Source organism: Hyperoodon ampullatus (assembly GCF_949752795.1).
Source record: "Hyperoodon ampullatus genome assembly, chromosome: 11".
Taxonomy (NCBI): Eukaryota; Metazoa; Chordata; class Mammalia; order Artiodactyla; family Ziphiidae; genus Hyperoodon; species Hyperoodon ampullatus.
In genome coordinates, this window is record NC_136924.1 from 55,293,439 (window position 1) to 55,318,796 (window position 25,358).

Sequence of the window (25,358 nt, forward strand, 5' to 3'; positions counted from 1 at the left end):
TGAATATGTGTGTGTGTGTGTGTTTTCCCCCCAGAATCTCCCTGGAAAAAGAGACATGAATGTCTGCAATGAGATTTCCTGACAAGAAGTTGGTACGAGAGAAGAAAAGGAGATTGACAGCTAGTGAACAGAATTTCGAATAACCAGGATTTTTATATTTATCACCTCCAACTACAGCCTTCTGTTGCCTGTTTTTAAATCAGAGATCACTACAATCAGAACCAAGACGAGGCAAAAGGATACTTTTCTTCTGTGTTTTTTGAGATTAAAAAAACCTGAAATGTCTAGGAAACAAAACCAGAAGGGTAAGATTCCATGTGGGCATAAATTGTTAAAAGCATAGTTGTGGAGTATTGTTCACCATTTCTATCTGTACATAGTTTTGAGTGTTTTGAGTGATGTTATGCTTTTCCTCACCTAGTGCAATACTACTGATAGTTATAACTTATCTTTCTGTCATGACTGCAATTAATTTTAGAAGAGTATGGAACATTCACAGCTTTATCTGTTGTGCCTTTAACTACCTAAGGATTTGTGGATATTAGATTATAGCTTTTTGTGTTACTAGTTTGGGAATTAATTCATATAACAATTGCTTTCTACTCTTATAAACTTATTAATATACTTTTAGGAAAGCCAAATGCATCTTGAAAGTGCACTTTTTGGAGAGTGAACATATGTTATAAGGTGTAGGAGATAACTTACTACAGGATATTCTATATCCTGTGAGTTGATGTTTCTTCGGAGGCAGGAAATGAAGCAAGAGTAAATGCTTCTAGTCATCGATTCCTTCTTTAGCTTTCCTTCTGGGATTATGACTCTAGCTTTTTGTATAAAGTAAAATATAAGTTGCAAAGAGTCGAGAAATATCAAGAGTAGTTATAAGGAGGAAGGGACAACAAAGACTATGAAGTCACTTTTTCAGCTTTCCAAGAATAGCTGCGAAAATGTAAAGGGACAAATAGCACTAGAACTGTCACACATAACTGGAATATGTTTGTTAAAAGAATGACCATAGCTATCCTGGATTTTTTTCTGCTCACTCAATTTAATTTTCAATTTAAAGTTAATGTTCTTTAATTCAAAACAAAGCTGTAGACCCAGGTCTCACGTTAAATATGAAGGAAATGCTTTAAAAAATTTTTTTAATTGAGTATAGTTTATTTACAATGTTGTGTTAGTGTCAAGTGTACAGCAGAGTGATTCAGGTATATACAGACACACACACACACATGCATACCTACTATTCTTTTCCATTAGGTTATTATAAGATATTGCGTATAGTTCCCTGTGCTATAATTAGGCCCTGTTGTTTACCTGTTTCATAGGTATAGTAGTGTATATCTGTTAATCCCAAACTCCTAATTTATCTCTCCCCACCACTATCCCCTTTGGTAACCATAAGTTAGTTTTCTACGTATATGAGTCTATTTATGTTTTGTAAATAAGTTCATTGTATCATTTTTTTAGATTCTACATATAAGTGATATCATACGCTATTTGTCTTTCTCTGACTTAACTTCACTTAGTATGATAATCTCTAGGTCCATCCATGTTGCTGCAAATGACATTATTTCATTCTTTTTTTAATGGCTGAGTAGTATTCCATTTGTGTGTGTGTGTGTGTGTGTGTGTGTGTGTCACATCTTTTTTATCCATTCATCTGTTGATGGACATTTAGGTTGAAGGAAGTGCTTTTAAACTTAATTTTGACTGGCCAAATCAAAAATCTCATTATAAGAAAACAATATACCACAGCTCCTTGTGGTTTTGAAAGCTGTAGTTTCGTTGTATAGAAAACCTGTATAAAGAAAATCTGAGATCTAAGGAATGGTTAGATTACTAAAGAAGCTGAACTCTTCTGTGGAGTGAGATTTATCAACTGAAAAGTTTTTAAAATTTCATCTAAAAAGTTTAACATTTAATTTTTCCTAAAAAAGTTAACTTCAGATTGCTTTGACCTTTTAAAAACTATAGAGTCTTTGTTTATTTCATGCCTGTGTTGTTCCAGAGCTATAAAAAAAGTATCATTGCTTTCTATAACTGCTATCCAGTTGCTGTAAAATGAATATAAATTTTAGATCACATCATAGGCATTAAGTGCTAACAAATTTCGATTGAATGTAGCCCAGATTTACACTTAGTTGAAACAAAAGAAAGCTTATATGTTGTTAGGACGTTCTCTGAAACAAATATATACATATATATAACTGATATTTGAACCCCCCAAAATACAAAATATTTATAAAATTCTATCTCATTTAATTCATTTATATATTTAAAATTTCATAGTTTTGGGTTTTATTAGTCCAAATAATTATACTGACTTTATCAGCTTAGTTAAAATACATTAAAAATATAGATACTGTGGTAGTTTCTGTTCTCTAGTGACAGCTCATTTACTAAGTGTCATTTTGTAATGAGTTATGTTTTTATTCCACAGTAGACCATGTTTCCATAGTTTCCTATATCAGTAATACTGGTAAATTTCTTATTTAATGAAATATTTAGTGGAGTTAAACTTGTATGCCTTAAATTAAGGTCAATTTCAGCTGCAGCTATTGATTGCTCCAAGCCTTTTAGCCAACACTTAGCAGAAGTCAGATCAGTGCTTCTCAAAGTATGATCTGTGAACTAGAGAAATATTTTAAAATGGAGACTGTTTAGAAACTTTTTTTTTATATGGACCATTTTTAAAGTCTTTATTGAATTTATTGCAATATTGCTTCTGTTTTATGTTTTGTTTTTTTGGCCGCGAGGCATGTGGGATCTTAGCTCCCCGACCAGGGATTGAACCAGCACCCCCTGGAAGGTGAAGTCGCAACCACTGGACCCCCCAGGGAAGTCCCTAGAAACTCTTTTATAGTGATTTGACAGTGCTGTAACGTCCAAACCCTTTCAAAACAGTTTTATTGAGGTATAATTTAAATACTATAAAATTCATCAGTTATAAATGGACAATGTTATTATTTTTAGTAAAAAAAAAATTTTTGGCCTCGCCGTGAGGCTTACAGGATCCTAGTTCCCCAACCAGGGATTGAACCCAGGCCCTCAGCAGTGAAAGCACTGAGTCCTAACCACTGGACTGCCAGGGAATACCCTGTTTTTAGTAAATTTATGCAGTTGCACAACCATCACCACAATACTATTTTAAAACACCTTCCTCACCCCCAAAAGTTTACTCTTACCTGTTTACAATCAATTCCTGCTTTCAACCCCAGGCAAACACTGATCTACTTTCTGTGTCTTTAGCTTTGCCTTTTCTAGAGATTTCATATAAACAGATTAATACAATATGGTTTTGTGTCTGGTTTCTTTCACTCAGTGCAATGTTTTTGAGGTTCCTTAATGTTTTTTTAATGTATCAGTAGCTTGCCCCTTTTTACTTCTGAGTAGCGTTAAGGCATAAAAAGGAAAAACCCTGTTTCTTTTTACACTCTGCTACTCATGATGTTTGTGTGACCAGAAGTGTGGATGTTCTTCCCACATTGACCAATTCTCTGATACCAGCTGGGTGTCCCTACAATCCAATTCAATTCTGACACTGTCTACTTGGAGTTAGCGTTAGATCCCACAGGTTAAGGGCTCAGTCCCTCAAGACTGCTCCCACTTCAGACACCAGTCACGAGTAGTGGATTCCCAAGTTATCCACCCCTCTGTCCAACTTAGCTACAAACGGGTGGTTTCCACGACTCCCTCCTCAGGTTCAGTAATTTGCTATAATGCTCACAGAACTCAGGGAAACACTTACTACTTTTACTGGTTTATATACATAAAAGAGAATGTGATAAAGAATACAGATGAACAGCCAGATGAAGAGGTATATAGGGTGAGGTATGGAAGGGTCCCCAGTGCAGGAGATTCTGTCTCCGTGAAGTTGAGGTGTACTACCCTCCTAGCACATGGATGGGTTCACTAACCTGGAAGCTCTCTGAACCCCATACTTCAGAGATTTTTTTCAAGGTTTTATCACATAAATGTGATTGAGTATTATTAACTCATCTCTAACTCCTCTCTTTTCCCTTACCCAATGGATGGGGGTGGGGCTGAAAGTTCCAAGCCTTAATTATGGCTTGATCTTTCTGGTGACCATGCCCCCACCCTGAAGCTGTCCAGGAACCCACCAAGTTGCTTCATTAGAACTAAAGACGCTCCTATCACGCAGGAAATTTCAAGGCATTTATGATCTCTTAGGAACTGGAGTCAAATACCAAATATTAGAACAAAAGATGCTCCTAGCACCTTTATTGCTTAGGGAGTTACAAAGGTTTTAGAAGTACTTAGCCAGGAACTGGGGATGAAGACCAAAATATCTATTTCTTATTATACTACAATATCACAGGTTATATCACATTTTGTTTATCCATTTACCAGTTGATTATTCATTTGGATTATTTCCAGTCTTGACTATTATGAATAATTATAAATTAAGAACATTTGCTTACAAGTCTTTGTGTGGACATGTTTTTGTTTCTCTTGGAGAAATACCTAGGAGCAGAATTGGTTAATTTTCAAAGAAATTGCCATGCCAGACTGTTTTCCAAAGTGGCTGACCATTTTATAATCCCACCAGCAATAGATGTTGGTTTTGGATGCTTCATATCCGTGCCAACACTTGGTATGGTGTCTTTTTTATTACAGCTATTTTACTAGGTGTGTACTGATATTTCATTGTGGTTTTGATTTGTACTTCCTTAATGACTAATAATGTTGACTATTTCTTCATGTGATTATTAGCCATTTGTATATCTTTTTGGGTGAAATGTCTATTTAAATTCTTTATTCATTTTTACAAACTGGGTTGTAGGTCTTCTCCCCCACCACAATTTTTTTAATTGAGGTATAGTTGATTTATAATATTATATAAATTTCAGGTGTACAACAGTGATTCACAATTTTTAAAGGTTATACTCCATTTATAGTTGTAAGAACTTTTTATTCTGAATACAAGTCCATTATCAGGTACATGATTTGCAAATATATTTATATATTTTCCCAGTCTGTGATTTGTTTTTTCATTTTCTTAATGGTGTCTTCCCACCGCTCCCCCCACTGCCCCCCCGCACCCACACCCGCACCATGCGGCTTGTGGGATCTTAGTTTCCCGACGAGGGATCGAACCCGGTCCCTTGGCAGTGAAAGTGCAGAGTTCTAACTACTGGGCTGCCAGGGAATTCCCAATGGTGTCTTTTTAAAAGTGAAAGTTTTAAATTTTGATAAAATCCAGTTTATCTTTTCTTAAAGTATAGTAAAAAAAAAAAAGTATAGTATAATAAGTAAGGTGTAGAGTAAATCCTCCAACCTTTTTTCCCCCAAAGCTTTATTGGCTATCCTGGTTTCTTTATGTTTCCTTAGAAATTTAGAATCAGCTTGTCAATTCATACAAAAATATCTGCTTGGAATCTGATAGAGATTGCATTAATCAATAGATCAATTTGTGGAGAATTGTTATCTTAACAATAGTGAGTCTTTCAATTCATGAATGTAGCATATCTCTACATTTATTTAGATCTACTTTCTGTCCGTAATGGTTTATAGATTTAAGCGAACAGACCTTGCAGTTCCTTTGTTGAGTTTATTCCTAAGTAATTTATTCTTTTTTTTATTTTTTATTTTGGTTGCACCAGGTCTTAGTTGCATCAGGTAGGCTCCTTAGTTGCAGCTCACCAGCTCCTTAGTTGTGGCATGCGAACTCTTAGTTGAGGCATGCATATGGGATCTAGTTCCCTGACCAGGGCTTGAACCCGCATCCCCTGAATTGGAAGTCGGATTCTTAACCACTGTGTCACCAGGGAAGTCCCAGTAATTTATTCTTTTTGATGCTGTTGTGAGGGAGACATTTGATTTTTGTTGTTGTTAAACTCACTTATTAGTTCAAGTAGCTTTTAGTAGATAACTTAGATTTTCAATATATAATGCTATGTCCTCTGTGAATAAAGTTCGTTTTCCTCCTCTCTTCCATTCTAGATGACCGTAATTTCTTTTTTCTTGCCTTTTGCATGGGCTTGAACTTCCAGTACATTGTTGCAAAGAAGTGTGAGGGCAGGCATCTTTGCCTTGTTCTCACTCTTGAGGAGAAGCATTTAGTCTTTTACCATTAAGTAGGATGTTACCTGTAGGTTTTTCCTAGATGCCCTTTATCCGTTTGAAGATGTTCCTCTCTTCTTATCTTGCACCTTGCTGAGTTTTTACATGAATGGGTATTGGGATTTTGTCAGATGTTTTTTATGTATCTATTTCAGTGGTTCTCAAACAGGGATGATTTGCCGCCTAGGGGATATTTGGCAATGTCTGGAGACATTTTTAGTGGTCACAGTTTGGGGCTAGGGTTCTATTGGCATCTAGTGGATTTAGGTCCAGGATGCTGTAAACATTCTGCACTGCACAGGACATCTCCACACAACAAAGATGTGCTTGGCTTTATTTAAAGTGTCAATACTGCTGAAGTTGAGAAACTCTGATCTATTGTTATGATCATGTGTTTTTGTCCTTTATTTATATAGAGCATTATATTAATTAATTTTCATATGTTAAACCAATTCTGCATTCCTGGTATGAATCCCACTTGGTCATAGTATGTATCTTTTTTTATGTTACTGGTTTCTGTTTGCTAATACTTTGTCATAGATTTCTACACCTGTATTCATGAGAGATATTGGTCTGTAGTTTTCCATTCTTGTGATGTGTTTGTCTAGTATATGATTCATTCTGGAGAATATGCCATGTGTGCTTTAAAAGAATGTGTATTGATTTGTTGTTGGGTAGAGTGTTCTATCTATGTCAGTTAGGTTGGGTGATCATGATGTTCAAGTCATCTATATCCTTACTAATTTTCTGTTTAGTTGTTCTGTCATTTACTAAGAGAAAAGTATAGAAGTCTTCAGCTGTAATTGTTGAATTGTGTATTGTTCCTTTCTATTCTGTCAGTTTTTAATTCACATATTTTAGGACTCTATTATTAAGTGTATATAGATTAATAATTGTTATATTCTGCTGATGTATTGGTTTTCTTATCATTACAAAATGTTCTTTTTTATCTCTAGTAATATCTTTAAACTTTTAGTTTTTCTGCTAGTAATATAGCTGTTCCAGCTCTCTTACAGTTACTGTTTGCAGGGAATATATTTTTCATCCTTTTACTTTCAATCTGTTTGTGTCTTGGAGTCTAAACAGTGTCTCTTGTAGGCACCATATAGTAAGATCTTACTTTTTATCTTGTCTAACAACTCTACCTTTTGATTATTTAGTCCTTCACATTTAAATTATTTATCAGTATGATTGGGTTTATGCCTGCCATCTGTTGTTTTCTATATGTCTCATTTTTATTCCTTTGTTACTCCTTTATTTCCTTCTTTTGTGTTAAACATATTTTTTAGTGTGTTTTAATTTCTCTGATTTTTTTTTTTTTTTTTTTTGGCTGCGTTGGGTCTTCATTGCTGCATGCAGGCTTTCTCTAGTTGCAGCGAGCAGGGGCTACTCTTCGTTGTGGTGCGCAGGCTCATCATTGCAGAGGCTTCTCTTGTTGCGGAGCATGGGCTGTCAGTGCGCGGGTTTCAGTAGTTGCAGCACACAGGCTCAGTAGTTGTGGCCCTCAAGCTCAGTAGTTGTGGCTCACAGGCTCTAGCGCACAGGCTCAATAGTTGTGGCACACGGGCTTAGTTGCTCTGCGGCATGTGGGTTCTTCCCAGACCAGGGATTGAACCCATGTCCCTTGCGTTAGCAGGCAGATTCTTAACCACTGTACCACCAGGGAAGTCACTCCTCTGATTTTTTTAAAGCTATTTTAAAAATAGTTCTTTTATTAGTGATTGCTCTAGGTTGCAATATGCACCTTTAACTTACCACAAGCTACTTCAGGCTAATACTGACTTAATTCTGGTAAAATACAGTAACTTTGTTCTAGTATAGCCTCATTGCCTCTCCTCCTGTTTCGTTTTGTTTTGTTTTATTCTTCTTTTTACAGGGTAATGTTATTTTATTTTGTTTTAAATTTTTATTGGAGTATAGTTGATTTACAATGTTAGTTTCAGGTATACAGCAAAGTGAATCAGTTATACATATACATATACACTCTTTTTTTTTTTAAGAGATGTTACTCTTAATCTGAAAATAGTACTTCAAGACCAGTAAGAAGTACACGAATCATCTATTTAAAAAATGGATAATATATTTAAAAAAGCAGTTCTCAGAAGATGAAAAGCAAATCATAAATAAACATATAACAAGCTAGTCAACCTCTTTTATACTCACAATAAGAAACTGCTTAGCCCATGGGCTTTGCAAATGTTAAATGATGTAACCCAGAATTTCAGAGGATGTGAAGAAACAGGCTGTCTTTACTGGCTAGACTGTGAATTGGTTACATCAGAAGAGTAGAAGCTTTCCATGATCCTGAAAAGAGGTTTTTAAAAAAATTAATCCTTCCCTACCAGATGAGGTAGGGGATCCTTCCCTATTCTACTGAATAATATATAAGCCCTAGTTTGTTGTCCAAACATTTGTTTGTTTCTTATTTTTTTAAAAATGCAGTAAAATAAATATGAGTTTCAAACAAGCCTGGGGAACTGGCTTCAAAACACATGCAAAGCCGTGCAAGAATCACAGCAACATTTATAATCAGTTGTTGCAGACATTAAAACAAAAGCTGAGGCAAGACTCATCCTCAGAGGGCTGGAACCCAAGCCAGGCTTGTCACTTGTGACTTCCACCTTGGCCTGAGTGAAGATGTAGACACGTTGAGAATGAACAGAGTATTTTCACTCAGAAAGACCTGAATTGGGGACCCATTTCCCTCTTAATGGGAAATAATAATAGTTTCTTTTTTTTAAATTAATTAATTAATTAATTTGGTTGCACCGGGTCTTAGTTGCGGCAGGCAGGCTCCTTAGTTGTGGCAGGCATGCTCCTTAGTTGTGGTTCCAGGGCTCCTTAGTTGCAGCTCACTGGCTCCTTTAGTTGCAGCACGTGGGCTCCTTAGTTGCATCATGTGTAATCGTTTCTATTTCATAGCAGTGTTTGAAGTTCAAGAGATGACAGTGTACAGAAATAAGATATGCATATGTTATTTGTTTAGATATCATCTCATGAATAATACTATTTAACACAAAATATTTGGAGACACAGTTCTAAGGGTTTATGTATATTACCTTGTTTACTTCCTCACAAAAATACCCTCTAACATAGTTACTTTTCTTACCTCTATTCTACAAATGAGGAAACTGAGGCACAGGGATATTAAATTATTTCCCCAATGCCTCAGAGCTACTAAGGACCAAATCTGGAATTTGGTGCCAGACTGGGATTTGGTATCCTTAAATAGTCTGCTATATTGCTTCACTTGCCAGGCTTACAGTAATAGCTTCATAACCAGCTTAGCAAACTGCAGTTTCTCCTTCTGTTTTGTACTATTATTTTCACATATATTATATCTATGTATGATATAACTATATATGATAATTCTAACAATATCATGTTATTTATTGTTTTAAACAATTTTATACTTTTGGGAGAAATTTGGAGAAGAAAAGAGAAAAATATATATACATAGTCTCTCTTTTTTTTTTAATTAATTAATTAATTTACTTATTTATTTTTGCCTGTATTGGGTCTTCATTGCAGCGTGCGGGCTTTCTCTAGTTGCGGCGAGCGGGGGATTCTCTTTGTTGCGGTGCGCAGACTTCTCATTGTGGTGGCTTCTCTTGTTGTGGAGCATGGGCTCTAGGCACGGGGGCTTCAGTAGTTGAGGCACACGGGCTCAGTAGTTGTGGCTCGCGGGCTTAGTTTCTCCACGGCATGTGGAATCTTCCCAGACCAGGGCTCGGACCCGTGTCCCCTGCATTGGCAGGCGGATTCTTGACCACTGCACCACCAGGGAAGTCCCCATAGTCTCTTATATTTCCCCAAATATTTACCATTTTGAGTACCCTTAATTCCTTCCTCTGGATTTGAGTTCCTGTCTGGTTTTATTTCCTTTCAGCCTGAAGAATTTCCTCTAGTTTTTCTTGTAGGGCAGATCTGACAGGAATGGATTCTTTTAGCCTTTTAAAAACTCTGGAATGTTTGTATTTTAACCTTCATCTTTGAAGGATAGTTTTGCTGGATATAGACTTCTTCTTGGACATTTTTTTTTCTTTTAGCACTTAGAATATGCCATTCCACTGAATATGTCATATTATTCTTTGTTTGTGATGAGTCATTTTTCTACTGTTGCTGTTAAGATTTTCTCCTTGTCTTTAACAGTTTGACTGTGATACAGCTTGGTATGGCCCTTTTGGGAATTTCATCAAATGTTGGCCATAATTTCATCAAAAAAATTTTTTTTCTGCTCCTTTCACTCTCTCCTCTCCTGCTAGGAATCCTGTTATATGTATAGTGGTAAGCTTGGTGTTATCCCACAGGTGATTGAGGCTTTGTTCATTTCTCTTGTTTTTTTTCTACTTTTCAGATTGTTATTTCTGTTGATTTCTTTTCTTTTTTTTGCGGTACACGGGCCTCTCACTGTTGTGGCCTCTCCCATCGCGGAGCACAGGCTCCGGACGCGCAGGCCCAGCAGCCATGGCTCACAGGCCCAGCCGCTCTGTGGCATGTGGGATCCTCCCGGACCGGGGCACGAACCCGCGTCCCCTGCATTGGCAGGTGGACTCCCAACCACTGTGCCACCAGGGAAGCCCATCTGTTGATTTCTTTGAAACTTCACTGATTCTTCTGCCATCTCAGATCTGCTATTAGGTCTATGTAGTAAGCTTTTCATTTGGGTATTGTATTTTCAGTTAGACTTTTTAGCTCCTTTTCATAGTTTCTATTTCTCTATTGAGATTCTCTATTTGCTGAGTTGGTATGACCATTTTCCTTTAATTCTTTGAATATATTTATATTAACTGTTTTGAAGTCTTTGTTAAGTGCACCAACTGAACCCTCTCAGAATAAGTTTCTATTGACAGGTGTTTGGGTTTTTTCCTGTATATGAGTGAATCTTTCTTTTCTTAAAGCTTTTTAAAAAAGTGGATAGTTTAGATAATATATTGTGTTAACTCTGGATTGGTATTAATTTTCTGAGGGTATTTAAAGAATTAGCCTGGACTTAAAACTGAAGAATCTACCTCCTCCATGTGTACAGCCACTAGTATATCTGCACATTTTTAAATTCTAATTTTTATTTTTTAGCTTTGTTTTTTTAGGGGTTGTCCCTGTGTCTGCAGTGTTTAGTGCTCAGCCATTGATTTGGACCAAAGCTGCGCTCAAACATCTCAAACCTATAGACTCTTATCCTCCGTTGATTGATCTATGTGGGTTGGGGAGCACATTCAAAATTCAGACAGTTCTCAATTTTGACTTTTACTTTCCACTGGTCTCCCCTGTACATGTACAAAGTTTCTCATTTAGTTAGGGATGAGTAGAAAGTTTATCTAGCTTTTCTTTTTTCTGTTTTTTTTTTTTTTTGGCTGCACCATGTGGCTTGCAGGATATCAGGTCCCCAGTCGGGGATGGAACCTGGGCCCTCTGCAGTGAAAGCATGGAATCCTAACCACTGGACCGCCAGGGAATTCCCTATCTAGCTTTTCTATGGCTCTTTCATTTCCAGGATTTCCCTGTTAAATTTCCTATTTGGGGCTTCCCTGGTGGCGCAGTGGTTGAGAGTCCGCCTGCCGATGCAGGGGACGCAGGTTCGTGCCCCAGTCCGGGAAGATCCCACATGCCACGGAGCGGCTGGGCCCATGAGCCATGGCCGCTGAGCCTGCGCGTCCGGAGCCTGTGCTCCGCAACGGGAGAGGCCACAAAAGTGAGAGGCCCGCGTACCGAAAAAAAAAAAAAATTCCTGTTTGTTTACCACTCAGCCAACCAAGACTCCAGCTTCAGAGTAGCAAAGCAGCAAGTTTTTCTATTCATTTCCTACTGAGTTCTTCACTTGAGCTGATGGAGCTATGAGGTTTTGCCCTCCTCTCCAGATCAAGGTAGCTTTCTTTGGCAGTAAAGCTGCTGATTTTCATGGTTTGCCCTGCCCTGATAAAGCTATTGTTCCCCAGGGAGCTGGGAATAGGAGAATGGAAGCAGTCCTAGGCAAAAAGGGTACAGACTCCACTGTTTTGACATAAGGCCCTAGCAGGTTCTCAGTAATTCTTTGTGTGCCTTTGGTTGATTTCCATAGCCCTGAAATGGTTGTTTTTGGCAGTTTTGTTCAGTTTAATACTTGCGTTTTAAGGAGAGGACTTGCTGAACCCCTCATGCCATCCTAGCCCTTCAGCCCAGTTTTATTGTATTTTATAAAAGCATTGGTCATCAAAGGATTAGAAATTAAAACAACTAGTTCTTTACCATAGATTGTTTGACTAGCACTGAGTTAAGTAGTGGCAACAGAGAGTGGGTCTTTAGACCTTAAATAGTCTACTGGTTCATGTGGCTTACTAGTTAACTAGGTAAAAAATGTTTCTGCCAGAAATCTCCTGTGGGCCTTACCCTTGGTTTATGTATACTGTTTGTTGGATACCTAAGTGTCGAAAATCACGAGATAAACAAAAGAACCTGTGAATAGAACCTAAGGCAAATATTTGAGAACCTATCAGGTTTATAATGTGAATTTATAGTGGAATAGATATACATAACTTTTTACATTTTCTTGACTGATCTCTGAATCCAGCAGTGCATTATAGAAAGCCAACTCTAGGGGTAACCCAAGGTTGGGAATATAGGCTTAGTTGTGATTCCCACAGGTTACTAGTGTATCTTATATTATTCCTAATTGGCCTTTAGAGACTAGAGAAGGGTGAGACCAAACGTTGTAATTTTTAAAATATTTTAAGAGTACTGATTTTGTCAGATAATTTTGTCTCTCAAACTTAGCCATGTATCAGAATCATCCTGGATATGGAAAAAAAAAATTCTGAATCACTCTTTCTGGGGGTGGTATGTTAGACTCCTTTTAACAGTCAGGTTTGCTAATATTGTTCTAGACATAAAAGCTGTTTGCCTATCAGTGTCTAACTATATCAATTTACACTGATAAGAGCAAATTCATAAGTGTTTTTTTGTCGACATCATCTTGCATTTAAATTTGGTTCTCTCTCTTCCTCTTTTCTCCTTTGTAAAACTATTCAGCTATAAAATACCTCCACATTTGATATTTAAACCTCCGAAATACTACAACAGCTCACTCAAATTTCGTAGTTGATCATGAATGACCATTTTTTTATCCTGTGGTACCATGCTATCACTTAATTCCTTTGGTACTTTTCGTCTTATACAGAGCTACCTATGTGTTTCTCTCTTCCCCTCCCCTCCACAACTTTTTTTACCTTGTAAAACTGAAATTCTGTACCCACTGAACTGTAACTCCCTATTCTCCCTTCCCCCAGCCCCTGAGAGCCACCATCCTACTTTCTGTCTCTGTGAATTTGACTTCTGTTGATAACTCATGTAAGTGGCAGTCCCTTGGGTGAAGCAAAGAGAATAGAGCAGCTGAGAAGCTGAATGCTGACAAATCCTGGAGCCAAGTGGACTGCAGTTGATATAGAAGGCCTTCTGGGGTGTGAGGGGGCACTTGTGATCCCGTTTGCTCTGGGATAAGTTTGAGGTAATGTAGGTGCCTTGGTACAAGCAAACAAATTCTCTCTGGAAGAAGGTAACCTCACAAATTACTTTTACCATAAATTTTAAAAATAGAGTGTTTAGTACACAATAAAAAATAATTAGAAACATGAGGCAATGAAATAATAACAATATGGAACAAGAAACAATAGAAATAGAAATGATACACAGGAGACCCAAATATTGGAATTATCCAAAACAGACTTAAAATAACTATTCTTAAAAGGTTCAAGGAAATAAAGACAACTTGGAGAAATTCAACAGAGAACTGGAAATATTGAAAATCCTACAATCTTGCAAGGATCACATGAACTAAGTTCTCAACAGAAACAATAGAAGCCAGAAGACAGTGGAATGATATCTTTAAAGGGCTGAGTAAAAATAGCTGCCAGTCTACAGTTCTATACACATCATCTACAGTAAAAATATCCTTCTGGAATAAAAAGGAAATAAATGGTTTGAACAACAATAGAACACCAAAAATGAACCAAAATAGAAATCATCACTATCAGAACCCCATTGAAAAAAGTGCTAAAGATATTCTGAATACAGAAGAAAGACTACCCAGTTGGAAGGTTGGAGATGCAAGAAGGCATGAACAGCAATGAAAACCACAAATTTGTGGGCAAATCTGAATGAATATTGATTGTGTAAAACAATAAGAATGTTTTATTAAGATTTAAAAATATATAAAGAATAATACAAAATCGATGGCCCATAAGTTTGGAGGGGCATAAGCTTTCTTGCTTTGTCAATGAAGACGGTAAAGCTACCAACTAATATTAGAATTTTCAAGTCAATAATAGATGTTACAATCTCCAGGGAAACTATTAAATTGAAAGCATAGTTACTACATGCTACAACACAGATGTACTTTGAAGATATTATGCTAAGTGAAATAAGCCCATCACAAAAATATAAATACTGTCTGATTCCACCTGTATGAGGTATCTAGATTAGTAAAATTCAGAAAAACAGAAAGAATAATGGTGGTTGCCAGGGGCTGGGGGATATGGGGTGTTGTTGAATAGATAACAGAGTTTTAACTTTGCAAGATGAAAAAATTCTGGAGATTGGTTGCACAACAATGTGAATGCACTTAACACTACTGAACCATACATTTAGAAATGGTTAAGATGGTAAATTTTATGTTATGCTTTTTTTTTTTTTTTTTGCCACAATAAGAAAAAAATAGTGACTAAGCAAAAGAAAACTGTTCTGGATATGGATGTATTAATATCAACCAAAGTAGACTTTAAGGCAGAAAAGCATGATTAGGGATAAAGGAGGAGCAGTTCATAATGATAAAGGATTTAATTTAACAGAAAAATTAATTCTAATAACAGCTTTAAAACAAAAATTGACAGAATTTAAAGAACTATACAAATTCACATAGTACATTCTTTTTGAAAAAATAAATTTTCCTCTGAATTTTGCAACTCTATCCTAAAATGACTATTCCTCATATTAGACAATTATAAGGATACATAAAATATATATTTTTTTAAAGTAAAAAAATAAAATAAATTTTCAAAAATTTATTTATTTATTTATTTATTGGCTGCATTGGCTCTTTGTTGCTGAGCGTGGGCTTTTCTCTAGTTGTGGTGAGTGAGGGCTGCTCTTCGTTACGGTGCGCGGGCTTCTCATTGTGGTGGCTTCTCTTGTTGTGGAGCACGGCCTTTAGGTGCACGGGCTTCAGTAGTTGCAGCACACGGGTTCGGTAGTTGTGGCTTGTGGGTTCTAGGGCGTGCGGGCTTCAGTAGTTGTGGTGCATGGGCTCAGTAGTTGTGGTTTGCCGGCTGTAGAGCACAGGCTCACTAGTTGTGGTGCACGGGCTTAGCTGTTGCACGGCATGTGGGATCTTCCTGGACCAGGGATCGAACCCGTGTCCCCTGTATTGGCAGGCAGATTCTTAACCACTGTGCCACCAGGGAAGTCCCAGTCATAGTACATTCTTAACACAGATCCCTTAGTAACTGATAAAACAAGCAAATGAGGGATTAATAAGGATATAAAAGATTTGAATCATATGATTAGCAAAAGTAATTTGCTAATATTTAATTGCCATATTTAGAACAGTACCTCCAACAACTGTTTGTTTATTACTTTCTTTTCCAGTGCATCTAGAACATTTTCAAAAATTAACTATATACTGGGTCATAAAGCAAGCTGCCACAGTTTTTAGATAGTTAAAATAATACAGGTTGTTATGCACACAGTGCATTTAAGCTAGTTATCCAAAAGATAATTAGAAAGTCTCCAAATGTTTGAGTATTAAGAAATATTTCTAAATAACAGTTGGATCAAAAAAAGAAATCAAAATAGAAATTAGTATTTTAAACAGAAAAATAACAAATTTATATATAAAAATTTGTAGGATACAGCTAAAACCATGCTTAGAGAGAATTTTTTTTCAGCTTTAAGTGTCCAGGCATATCTCGTTTTACTGCACTTTGCTTTATTGCATTTCACAGATACTACGTTTTTTATAAATTTAAGGTTTATGTCAACCCTGTATTGTCAGATGATGGTTCATAAAGTATTTTTTAAATTAAGGTATGTACATTGATTTTTTTAGACATAATTAGACATAAATGCGCATAGACTACTGCACACTTAACAGACTATAGCATAGTGTAAACATAACTTTTATATGCAGTGAGAAACCAAAAAATTTGTGTGACTCACTTTATTGCAATATTCACTTTATTGCAGTGATCTGGAACTGAGCCTGCAATATCTCTGAGGTATGCCTGAAAATAGTCTGCAAATCAGTGAGCTAAGTGTCCATCTTAGGAAGTTAGGAAAAGAAAAACAAATCATCAAAAATGTAAATGAAAGGAAATAAGATGATCCATGAATAATAGAGTTCTAATATTTATGATAGTTCTTTTTCTTGCTTTATTGTAGTTGCTAGGTCTGCCAGTTGACTAGGAGTAGTGAAGCAAGAAAGTTAACTATGTGAGAGGATGCATGTGTTAATTATCTTGATCTTGGTAATCATTCCACAGTGTATAAGCATATCAGATCATCACACTGTACACTTTAAATATATACAGTTATATTTGTCAGTTATTCCTCAGTAAAGTTGGGAAGAATAAAGAAGTAATGAAGCAAGCATCTTGTCTTGTTTTCTGGTCTCAAAGGAAAAGCTCTCTCAGCATTTCACCCTGTGTTGATGTTTGCTGTGGGATTTTTGTAGATACCATACATGGAAAGTCCAAAAGAATCTAAACTACTAGAATTAGTGATTTTAACAATGTTGCTGAATATAAGATCATTTTACAAAAGGCAGTCACACCTATTTATATCAGCAATAAGTAGTTAGAAAATGAAATATAGAAATAGATGCCATTTACAACTGTACCAAAAGTATAAAGTAGAAAGAAATTTAATGAAAAATGTGTAAGAACACTATCAGAAAATGATAAAGCATTATTGAAAGAAATGAAAGGACATTTAGATAGAAGGATATACCATATTCATGGATTGGAAGACTCAACATCTTGAAGAAAACAGTCCTCCAAAATGGATTTATAGATTTAATGCAATTCCCATTAAAAAAAAAACACATTTTTTTTCTGTAGCTTGACAAAGTGATTCTGAATGTATATAACAATGCAGAGTGCCAAGAATAGCCAAAGAATTCTTGATGGTCAGAGAATTTGCTGTGTCAGATATTAAGACACCATAAAGCTACAGTAATTAAGACTATATAGGATAGGGACTTCCCTGGTGGTCCAGTGGGTAAGACTCCGTGCTCCCAATGCAGGGGGCCCGGGTTTGATCCCTGGTCAGGGAACTAGATCCCACATGCATGCCACAACTAAGAAGTCCGCATGCTGAAACTAAAGACCCCACATGCCGCAACTAAAGATCCCACATGCCACAATGAAGACCTGGCACAGCCCAGATAGATAGATAGATAGATAGATAGATAATAAAAAAAGACTATGTGGGATAGCCTTAAGATAGAATTATAGACAAATGAAACATAGAGCCTAGAAACAGATCTATTCATATATGGAGTTTTATTCATTTAAAAGGTAATACTGAAGAACATTGAGGAAAGGATGGTGTTTTTTCTGTTAGTTCTGAGACATTTAGAAATCCATATGGAAAAAATATATAACTCTTGTTCCTTACTTTACTGCGTACCTATAAATCAATTCCAAGGTTTAGGTTATAGACCCAAATGTGAATGGCAAGATAACAAAGCTCATAAATGACAATTTAGAAGAATATCTTCGGGCTTCCCTGGTGGTGCAGTGGTTAGGAATCTGCCTGCCAGTGCAGGGGACATGGGTTCGAGCCCTGGTCCGGGAGGATCCCACATGCCTTGGAGCACCTAAGCCTGTGCACCACAACTACTGAGCCTGCGCTCTAGAACCCGCGGGCCACAACTACTGAGCCCACGTGCAACAACTACTGAAGCCCGTGTGCTTAGAGCCCATGCTCTGCAGCAAGAGAGGCCACCGTAATGAGAAGTCCATGCACTGCAACGAAGAGTAACCCCAACTCGCCACAACTGGAGAAACCCACGTGCGGCAACGAAGACCCAGTGCAACCAAAAATAAACAAACAAACAAACAAATAAATAAATAAACTTATTAAAAAGAAGAATATCTTCAAGACCTAAGAATAAGAAAAACTTTTTTTGTTTTTGTTGTTTTTACTTTTTTCCTTAATAGCATTTTTTAAGTGTTTTAATAGACTATTTTTTAGAGCAGTTGTAGATTTACAGCAAAATTGAGCAGAAGGTACAGAGATTTCTCATATGCCTCCTGCCCCTACACATATATAGCCTCCCCCATTTTCAACATCCTTCACCAGAGTAACACATTTGTTACAATTGATGAACCTATACTGACACATCATTATCACCGAAATTCCATAGTTTACATTAGTATTCACTCTTGGTGTTACACATTCTTTGGGTTTGGACAAATGTACGATCACATATATCTACTATTATTGTATCATTCAGGGTAGTTTAACTGTCCTAAAAATCTTCTGTGTTCTGCTTATTCATCTTTCATTCCCCTCACCTCTGGCAACCACTTATCTTTTTACTATCTCCATAGTTTTGCCTTATCCAGAGTGTCATATAAGTGGAATCATACAGTATGTAACCTTTTCAGATTGCCTTCTTTCACTTAGTAATATGTGTTTAAGATTCCTCTGTGTCTTTTCATGGCTTATTAGCTCATTCCTTTTTAGCATTGGCTAATATTCCATTGCCTGAATGTATCACAGTTTATCCATTTACCTACTGAAATACATCTTGGTTGCTTCCAATTTTTGGTAGTCATAAGTAAAGCTGCTCTAAACATCCACGTGCAGGTTTTTCTGTAGGAATAAGTTTTCAGCTTCTTTGGGTAAATACTAAGGAGTGCAATTGCGGAATCATAGGGTGAGAGGATCCTTAGTTTTGTAAGTGCCAAATTGTCTTCCAAAGATGACTGTACCATTTTGCATTCCCACCAGCGATGAATGAGGGTTCCTATTGCTCCACATCCTTGCCAGCTTTGGTGTTGTCAGTATTCTGGATTTTGGGCTATTCTAAGAGATGTGTAGTGGTTCTCATTTTAATTTGCATTTCCCTAATAACACATGATGTGGCACATCTTTCATATGCTTATTTGCCATCTATATATCTCCTTTGGTGAGGTGTTTATTAAGGTCATTGGCCCATTTTTTAATTGTGTTGTTTCTTATTGTTGAGTTTTAAGAGTTCTTTGTAATTTTGAGTCTTTTGCAAATATTTTCTCCCAGGCTGTGGCTTGTCTTTCATTCTCTTGACAGTGTCTTCTGCAGAGCAGTTTTTAATTTTAATGAAGTCCAGCTTATCAAGTCTTCTTTCATGGATTGTACCTTTGGTGTTATATTTAAAAAGTCATTGCCAAACCCAAGGTCATCTAAATTTTCTCCTAAGTTATTGTCTAGAAGTTTTACAGTTTTGCATTACAGTTGGGTCTGTGATCCATTCTAAGTTAATTTTTGTGAAGGGTATAAAGTCTGTGTCTAGATTCATTTTTTGGCATGTGGATGTCCAGTGGTTCCAGCACCATGTGTTGAAAAGACTGTCTTTGGTCCATTGTATGCCTTTGTTCCTTTGTCAAAGATCAGTGGACTATAATTCATATATATGTCTATTTCTGGACTCTCTGTTCTGTTCCATTGATCATTTTGTCTATTTTTTTCACCAGTACTACACTGTCTTGATTGCTGTAGCTTTATAGTGTGTCTTGGAGTTGGTTAGTATCAGTTTTTGAGCATTTTTCTCTTTCATATTATTGTGTAGGCTATTCTGTGTCTTTTGCTTCTCCACAGAAACTTTAGTTTGTCAATATTCACAAGATAAATTGCTGGGATTTTGATTGGGTTTGCATTTAACCTGTAGACCTAGACCAAATTGGGAAGAACTGAAATCTTGACAATGTTGAATCTTCCTATCCATGAACATAGAATATCTCTCCATTTATTTAGTTCTTTTATTTCTTTCCTCAGAGGTTTGTAGTGTGTAGTTTTCCTCATATATATCTTATACATACTTTGTTAGATTTATACCTAAATATTTTTTTGGTATGCTAATGTAAATGGTATTGTATTTTTTATTTCAAATTTCACTTGTTCATTGCAGTTATATATTAACCTTGTATCCTACAACCTTGCTATAATCACTTATTCCAGTTTTTAATAACATTTCAAAATTTTTATTATAGAAATTTAAAATTTTTTGTATAAAAGGTAGAGAAAATAGTACAATGAACTCCCATAAACCCATAACTCAGGTCCATAATTAACAACATGTGTCCACCCCCAGTGGATTATTTCTAAGCAAGTTTTTTTTTTTTAATTTATTTTTTGGCTGTGTTGGGTCTTCGTTGCTGCACGCACACTTTCTCTAGTTGCAGTGAGTGGGGGCTACTCTTTGTTGTGGTGCGTGGGCTTCTCATTGTGGTGGCTTCTCTTGTTGCAGAGCACGGGCTCCAGGTGCGCGGGCTTCAGTAGTTGCAGCACGCAAGCTCAGTAGTTGTGGCACACGGGCCCTAGAATGCCGGCTCAGTAGTTGTGACACATGGGCTTAGTTGCTCTGAGGCATGTGGGATCTTCCCAGACCAGAGATTGAACCTGTGTCCCCTGCATTGGCAGGCGGATTCTTAACCACTGTGCCACCAGGGAAGTCCCTCGAAGCAAGTTTTTGACATCATCTCAGGGAAGGACTTTTTAAATAGATATAAAAATCACTAACCAAAAGAGAAAAGAATTAATGTCAATGTATTATTACATTAAAATTTAAAACTTCTATTTATCAAAAGGCACAGTCAAGAGAGTAAAAAGGCAAGTCACAGAGAAGAAATTTGCACCATGTTTAAATGATAGAAAACTACTACAGATCAATAAGAAAAAGACAATTTTCCCTCCAAAAACTGGGCAAGAGTAGGCATGTCAGGAAAGAGAGTATTAAAATGGCTAATAACATATATAAAGGCACCGAGTCTCTTTAGAAATGAATGAAATGCAAATTGAAACCAGTAGTAGTGAGATACTACTACTCTTGCACTAGAAAGGCTAAAATTAAAAAGAATAACAGTGCCAAGAGTGTGAGTATGTGGAGCAGTAGAAACTTTTAAAAACTGCTAGTGGAAGATTAAATTTGTGCAGCTACTTTGAAAACCTTTTTGATATTATGTATTAAAACTGAAGATATGCATACCCTATGACTTAACTTCTGTTCCTGGGTATACTCAAGAGAAATGCATTTCCAGGTACACCAAGAGACTTGTACAAGAATATTCAAAACAGTGTTGATTGTATTGTCCCAAAACTGGAAGCGACCCACTTGTCCATCATTAGCAGAATAGATAAACAGACCATAGCATACTCATACAACGAAATACTTTTAGCAAAGAAAATGAACAAACTACATTTACTTGCAAGAACACGCATGATCTTACAGTGTTGAGCAAAACAAGTCATGCACCAAAAATAAAATATGTACGGAATTATTCCTTTTAAAAGTAAAACTATACCCTAATGTTTAGTCAAATGTGCTTAGGGGGTGTCAACTATAAAGAAAAGAAGTTTGGAGCGTGGTTACCTTTGGCAGATGGTAGGAGATAATGATGAAGGGGGTCATAAGGAGGACTTCTGGGGTACTAGCGTTTTATTTCTTAACTGGGGTAATAGTATTTGGGTGTTTATTTTGTGGTAAATGATCAAGCTGTAATACTTTTATGTGTGTGTGCACTGTAAATGCACATACACATAAAGTATTCCATTCTATAATTGTAATTTCATACATAATAATTCCATATATTTCACAATAAAATTTTTTTAAAAGACATTTCATTAAGGCAGAATGGGTTTAAAGAAGTGTGCTACTTAGGTAGCATGTTTCTTACATTCACAAGTGTAATGCTTAAAAGCTAGTGTCCACTTTGTGATAATTGTAACAACTATTTAGAAATAGAAATATTTATAATCAAAGTAGATTATTGATCCATAAGTCAGTTTAAGAAAGAAAAGCTGACAGATTTTAATTCTTATTTGCATGAAGGTTAATGAATGAAGAGTGACAGGTTTTGCAGTGCTGTGTATTATGAGAAAGGTCATCGTTTTGTTGGAGACAGAAGCATGCAATTAGGATTGCCTTGTTCATTTCTGTACTTTGAAGCAAGGGGGATGAGATTGGGTGGAGAGGGAAGACAGTCACTGTTTTACAGTGCTAGAAGGAACATCCAAAACAAAGTCTTTTATAATGACAAACAATATCTCTCAGATCTAAACTGAAATTAGTTCTACCACATATGAAATGAAATGCAGTTAAAAAAAAAAAATCGCTCCTCCTTACTCTCCTTCAGATTCTCAGGAATTCTGCCAACTAGTGTGCACTGATTTAGTATTTGAAGGTTTGTTTTACTTTTAAATATCACAGTTCATAAGTGTTTTAATTTTTTTGACATATGAAATTGAGTTTCTTTCCTGGATTAGCTGGCAGAATTTTTGAGAATCTGAAAGACGATGAGGAATAGGAAAGAATTTAAAAAACAAAAATAAAAACCTATGCATTCAACTCACCCAGTGCACGAAATAAGCCCAGAACTATGGTATACATTGTAAGGACATCCAAGAGTAGTGATCCCATAAAATAGAAGATCCATTAAACAGAGAAATATTAGTGAAACCTAAAAAGAGGGTTTGACTTGTAAGAGACTGAATATAGGCCCTTAGCAGTGGAAAGTATGTTTTTCTTCAGACTTAATGTTTTTCTTCAGACTCAGCTCACACAGAGGCATATTAGAAGACTTGATTTATTCATAGACTGACTTTCTGCTTTTTAGATTATCTAGTTTCCTTGATTCTCCCCCTGCCACCCCCGTTTTTACTGGCTGTTCATCTTTTAGCCACATCACAATTTATTTCTTCCTTTCACAAAAGGCTGGGAGAGATTAACAAGTAGAAAGGTAAAACTCAGTCAGTCCTTCTCACTGCTTGGAAATAAAGAAGGACTTAACTAGATATTTTACTTTTTATTCTATTTTAGTGCCACATTCCTTTAAAAAAGCCTGAAAGTTGGCTGTAAACAGATATCAAAATAATCATCATGTGGCTTCATAATTTTCTAAGTAACTATTTGAATTAATGTAATCCCTGGAACTACATACAAAGTTTTGCATATAAAACATTAACTCAGAGATAATCTAGAATCAGCAAATAACATGTACTGATCTTAGTAATTAAGGATTTGAGTTCTTTATTTTTAAAAAAATCAGTTTTTAAGTGGTTTAAATTTTTTTGACTTATGAAATTGAGTTTCTTTTTTGAAACAGCTGGCAGAATTCTGAGAATTTGAAGGACAATATGGAGTAGGAAATAATTTTTTTAATTATGCATTCTATTTCACATGTGGGAGAACTAATTTCAGACTAATGAGAGATGGCATTGAGACAGAAGTTTGGCATTAAAATCAATATCATTGTCTCCTGGCTATTCTCTAGAACACATTACTAAGAAAGTTTTGAAACGTGGACTGAATTTCCTATCTACCATTCAACCATCGAACCTTTTAAATAATGAGACACTCAAGAACTTTTGGAACTTAAAAAATAGAAGCTTATTCTGTTGCATCTGCTTGAAACCTGGGAAAATCTATTGGTGAGAGTAAAGTAGGATTTAATTGCTTGCATAATAAAAACCGTGACTTCCCATCAAGCTCTGCCTTGAAAAATCAGAACTTATTCTAGATGTTAGGAAATTTCCCAGTGTAAGCGCTTTGTCTATAAAAAGAGGCACAACATACTTCAGAATGTAGCTGAGTAGCAAAGGAGCAAAGTAAAGAAAAAATTTAATCAGCTCTTAAGACTAGATGACAAGGGAATTCCCTGGTGGTCCAGTGGTTAGGACTCTGCGCTTTCACTGTCGAGGGCACAGATTCAGTCCCTGGTTGGGGAACTAAGATCCCACAAGCTGCACAGTGCGACCAGAAAAAGAAAAAAGACTAGATGACAAGTGAAAGCAGAAGTAACAGGAAGATAAAAGGCTGCTTTCTTTCATTGAAGACCCACTTAGCAGATTGACTGGTAGTTGAAGTGTGGATTTTTCTGGACACTGAAGCCACATTAGTCATCCGAAATGGCTAGGAAGACCAATCGATGAGACTCCTTACAACCTACTAAGAGGATTGGCAACTAGGATGGAGGTTTCTTAAATAACTTTTAAACAACTAAACATATAAAAGTGCTAGCATTTCAGAAAGCTACAATAGTATACTATAGTAGAATTACTTAAAGCAAACTAGAAATCTTACAAAATGGCATTTTGACATAGTTGCCTTTCTAAATTTCTCATCTCTGATTTGCTTCCCTTTTAAGCCTGATTCCCCTTTATTTACACATATCCCCCCCTTTTTAAATAAGTATCTTATTTCTTACCAAAACAGTCATAATTCTTCTAAGCTTAGAAAGTAAATTGACAGAAGAGAGAATTACCACCTAGGAAACTGAAGTTGGTGGCATCTTCAGTTTTGAAGTTGTAAATACACTCTAGGCTTTAGCTAGTAGTGCCTGTGACAATAACTTTCTTTTCCTTGCACTCACATTTGTGCAACATAACCTGTCCCTATGTTTGCCATTAGTGCACATGAAGAAACTGAACTCCACTTGTAATTTTAAGGGTGATTTATATGTGGGTTATTCTCAAAATTGGCATGAGAAAAAGCAATTGCAAGAGACTAGTTATCTTCTTTTAGGTGGTTGAGTACTGGCTGTGTTCAGTCTAAAGGAGAACTTCAGATTGTTTAATTGTTCATAAGATACCACTTCTGGCACTTAGCCTCTGCTTTTGAGTTTGCTTTTTTTAATTTTTAAAAGGAAGTTGATACAGTTTGAGAAAATATGACAAGTGATCATCACACTTGTTAGGTTATCTGTATGTCTAGGGTTCTTCACCTCTGGGCTTACCTGCATTTCATTGGCTCTTAACTCTATGGCCTGTCTTTGGCCATGGTGAAATGTGAATAATTTTGTTATCCAACTTGTTTCATGTATGTATGAGGAACATCAGTGAGTAATAACAAAAATCTGAGATCCTTAGAAGAAAGGTGATATACCACCTTTTTGTTAAAATAATGGCAACTTGAGAACTAGTATATTTGACGAGTTATGGCACTTTGTGTATAGCATAAAACTTGGACTCTGTCCTTGATTCTGCAGTAGGTTTCTTACTGTATAAGTTTGGGTAAAGAATAGTACCGTGACTGACTTTTCTCA

General features: G+C 36.3%; 1 protein-coding gene across 1 annotated transcript in view; it reads left to right on the top strand.

Annotated features, from left to right (window-relative positions):
* SPATS2 (spermatogenesis associated serine rich 2) overlaps positions 1 to 25,358 on the top strand; it is a 134,728-nt gene that overhangs the window by 56,619 nt on the left and 52,751 nt on the right. Inside the window, exon 2 of the mRNA XM_079715497.1 lies at positions 35 to 305. Coding sequence (XP_079571623.1) covers positions 281 to 305 — 25 coding nt within the window. The 5' untranslated portion in view covers positions 35 to 280. The remainder of the gene's footprint in view (positions 1 to 34; positions 306 to 25,358) is intronic.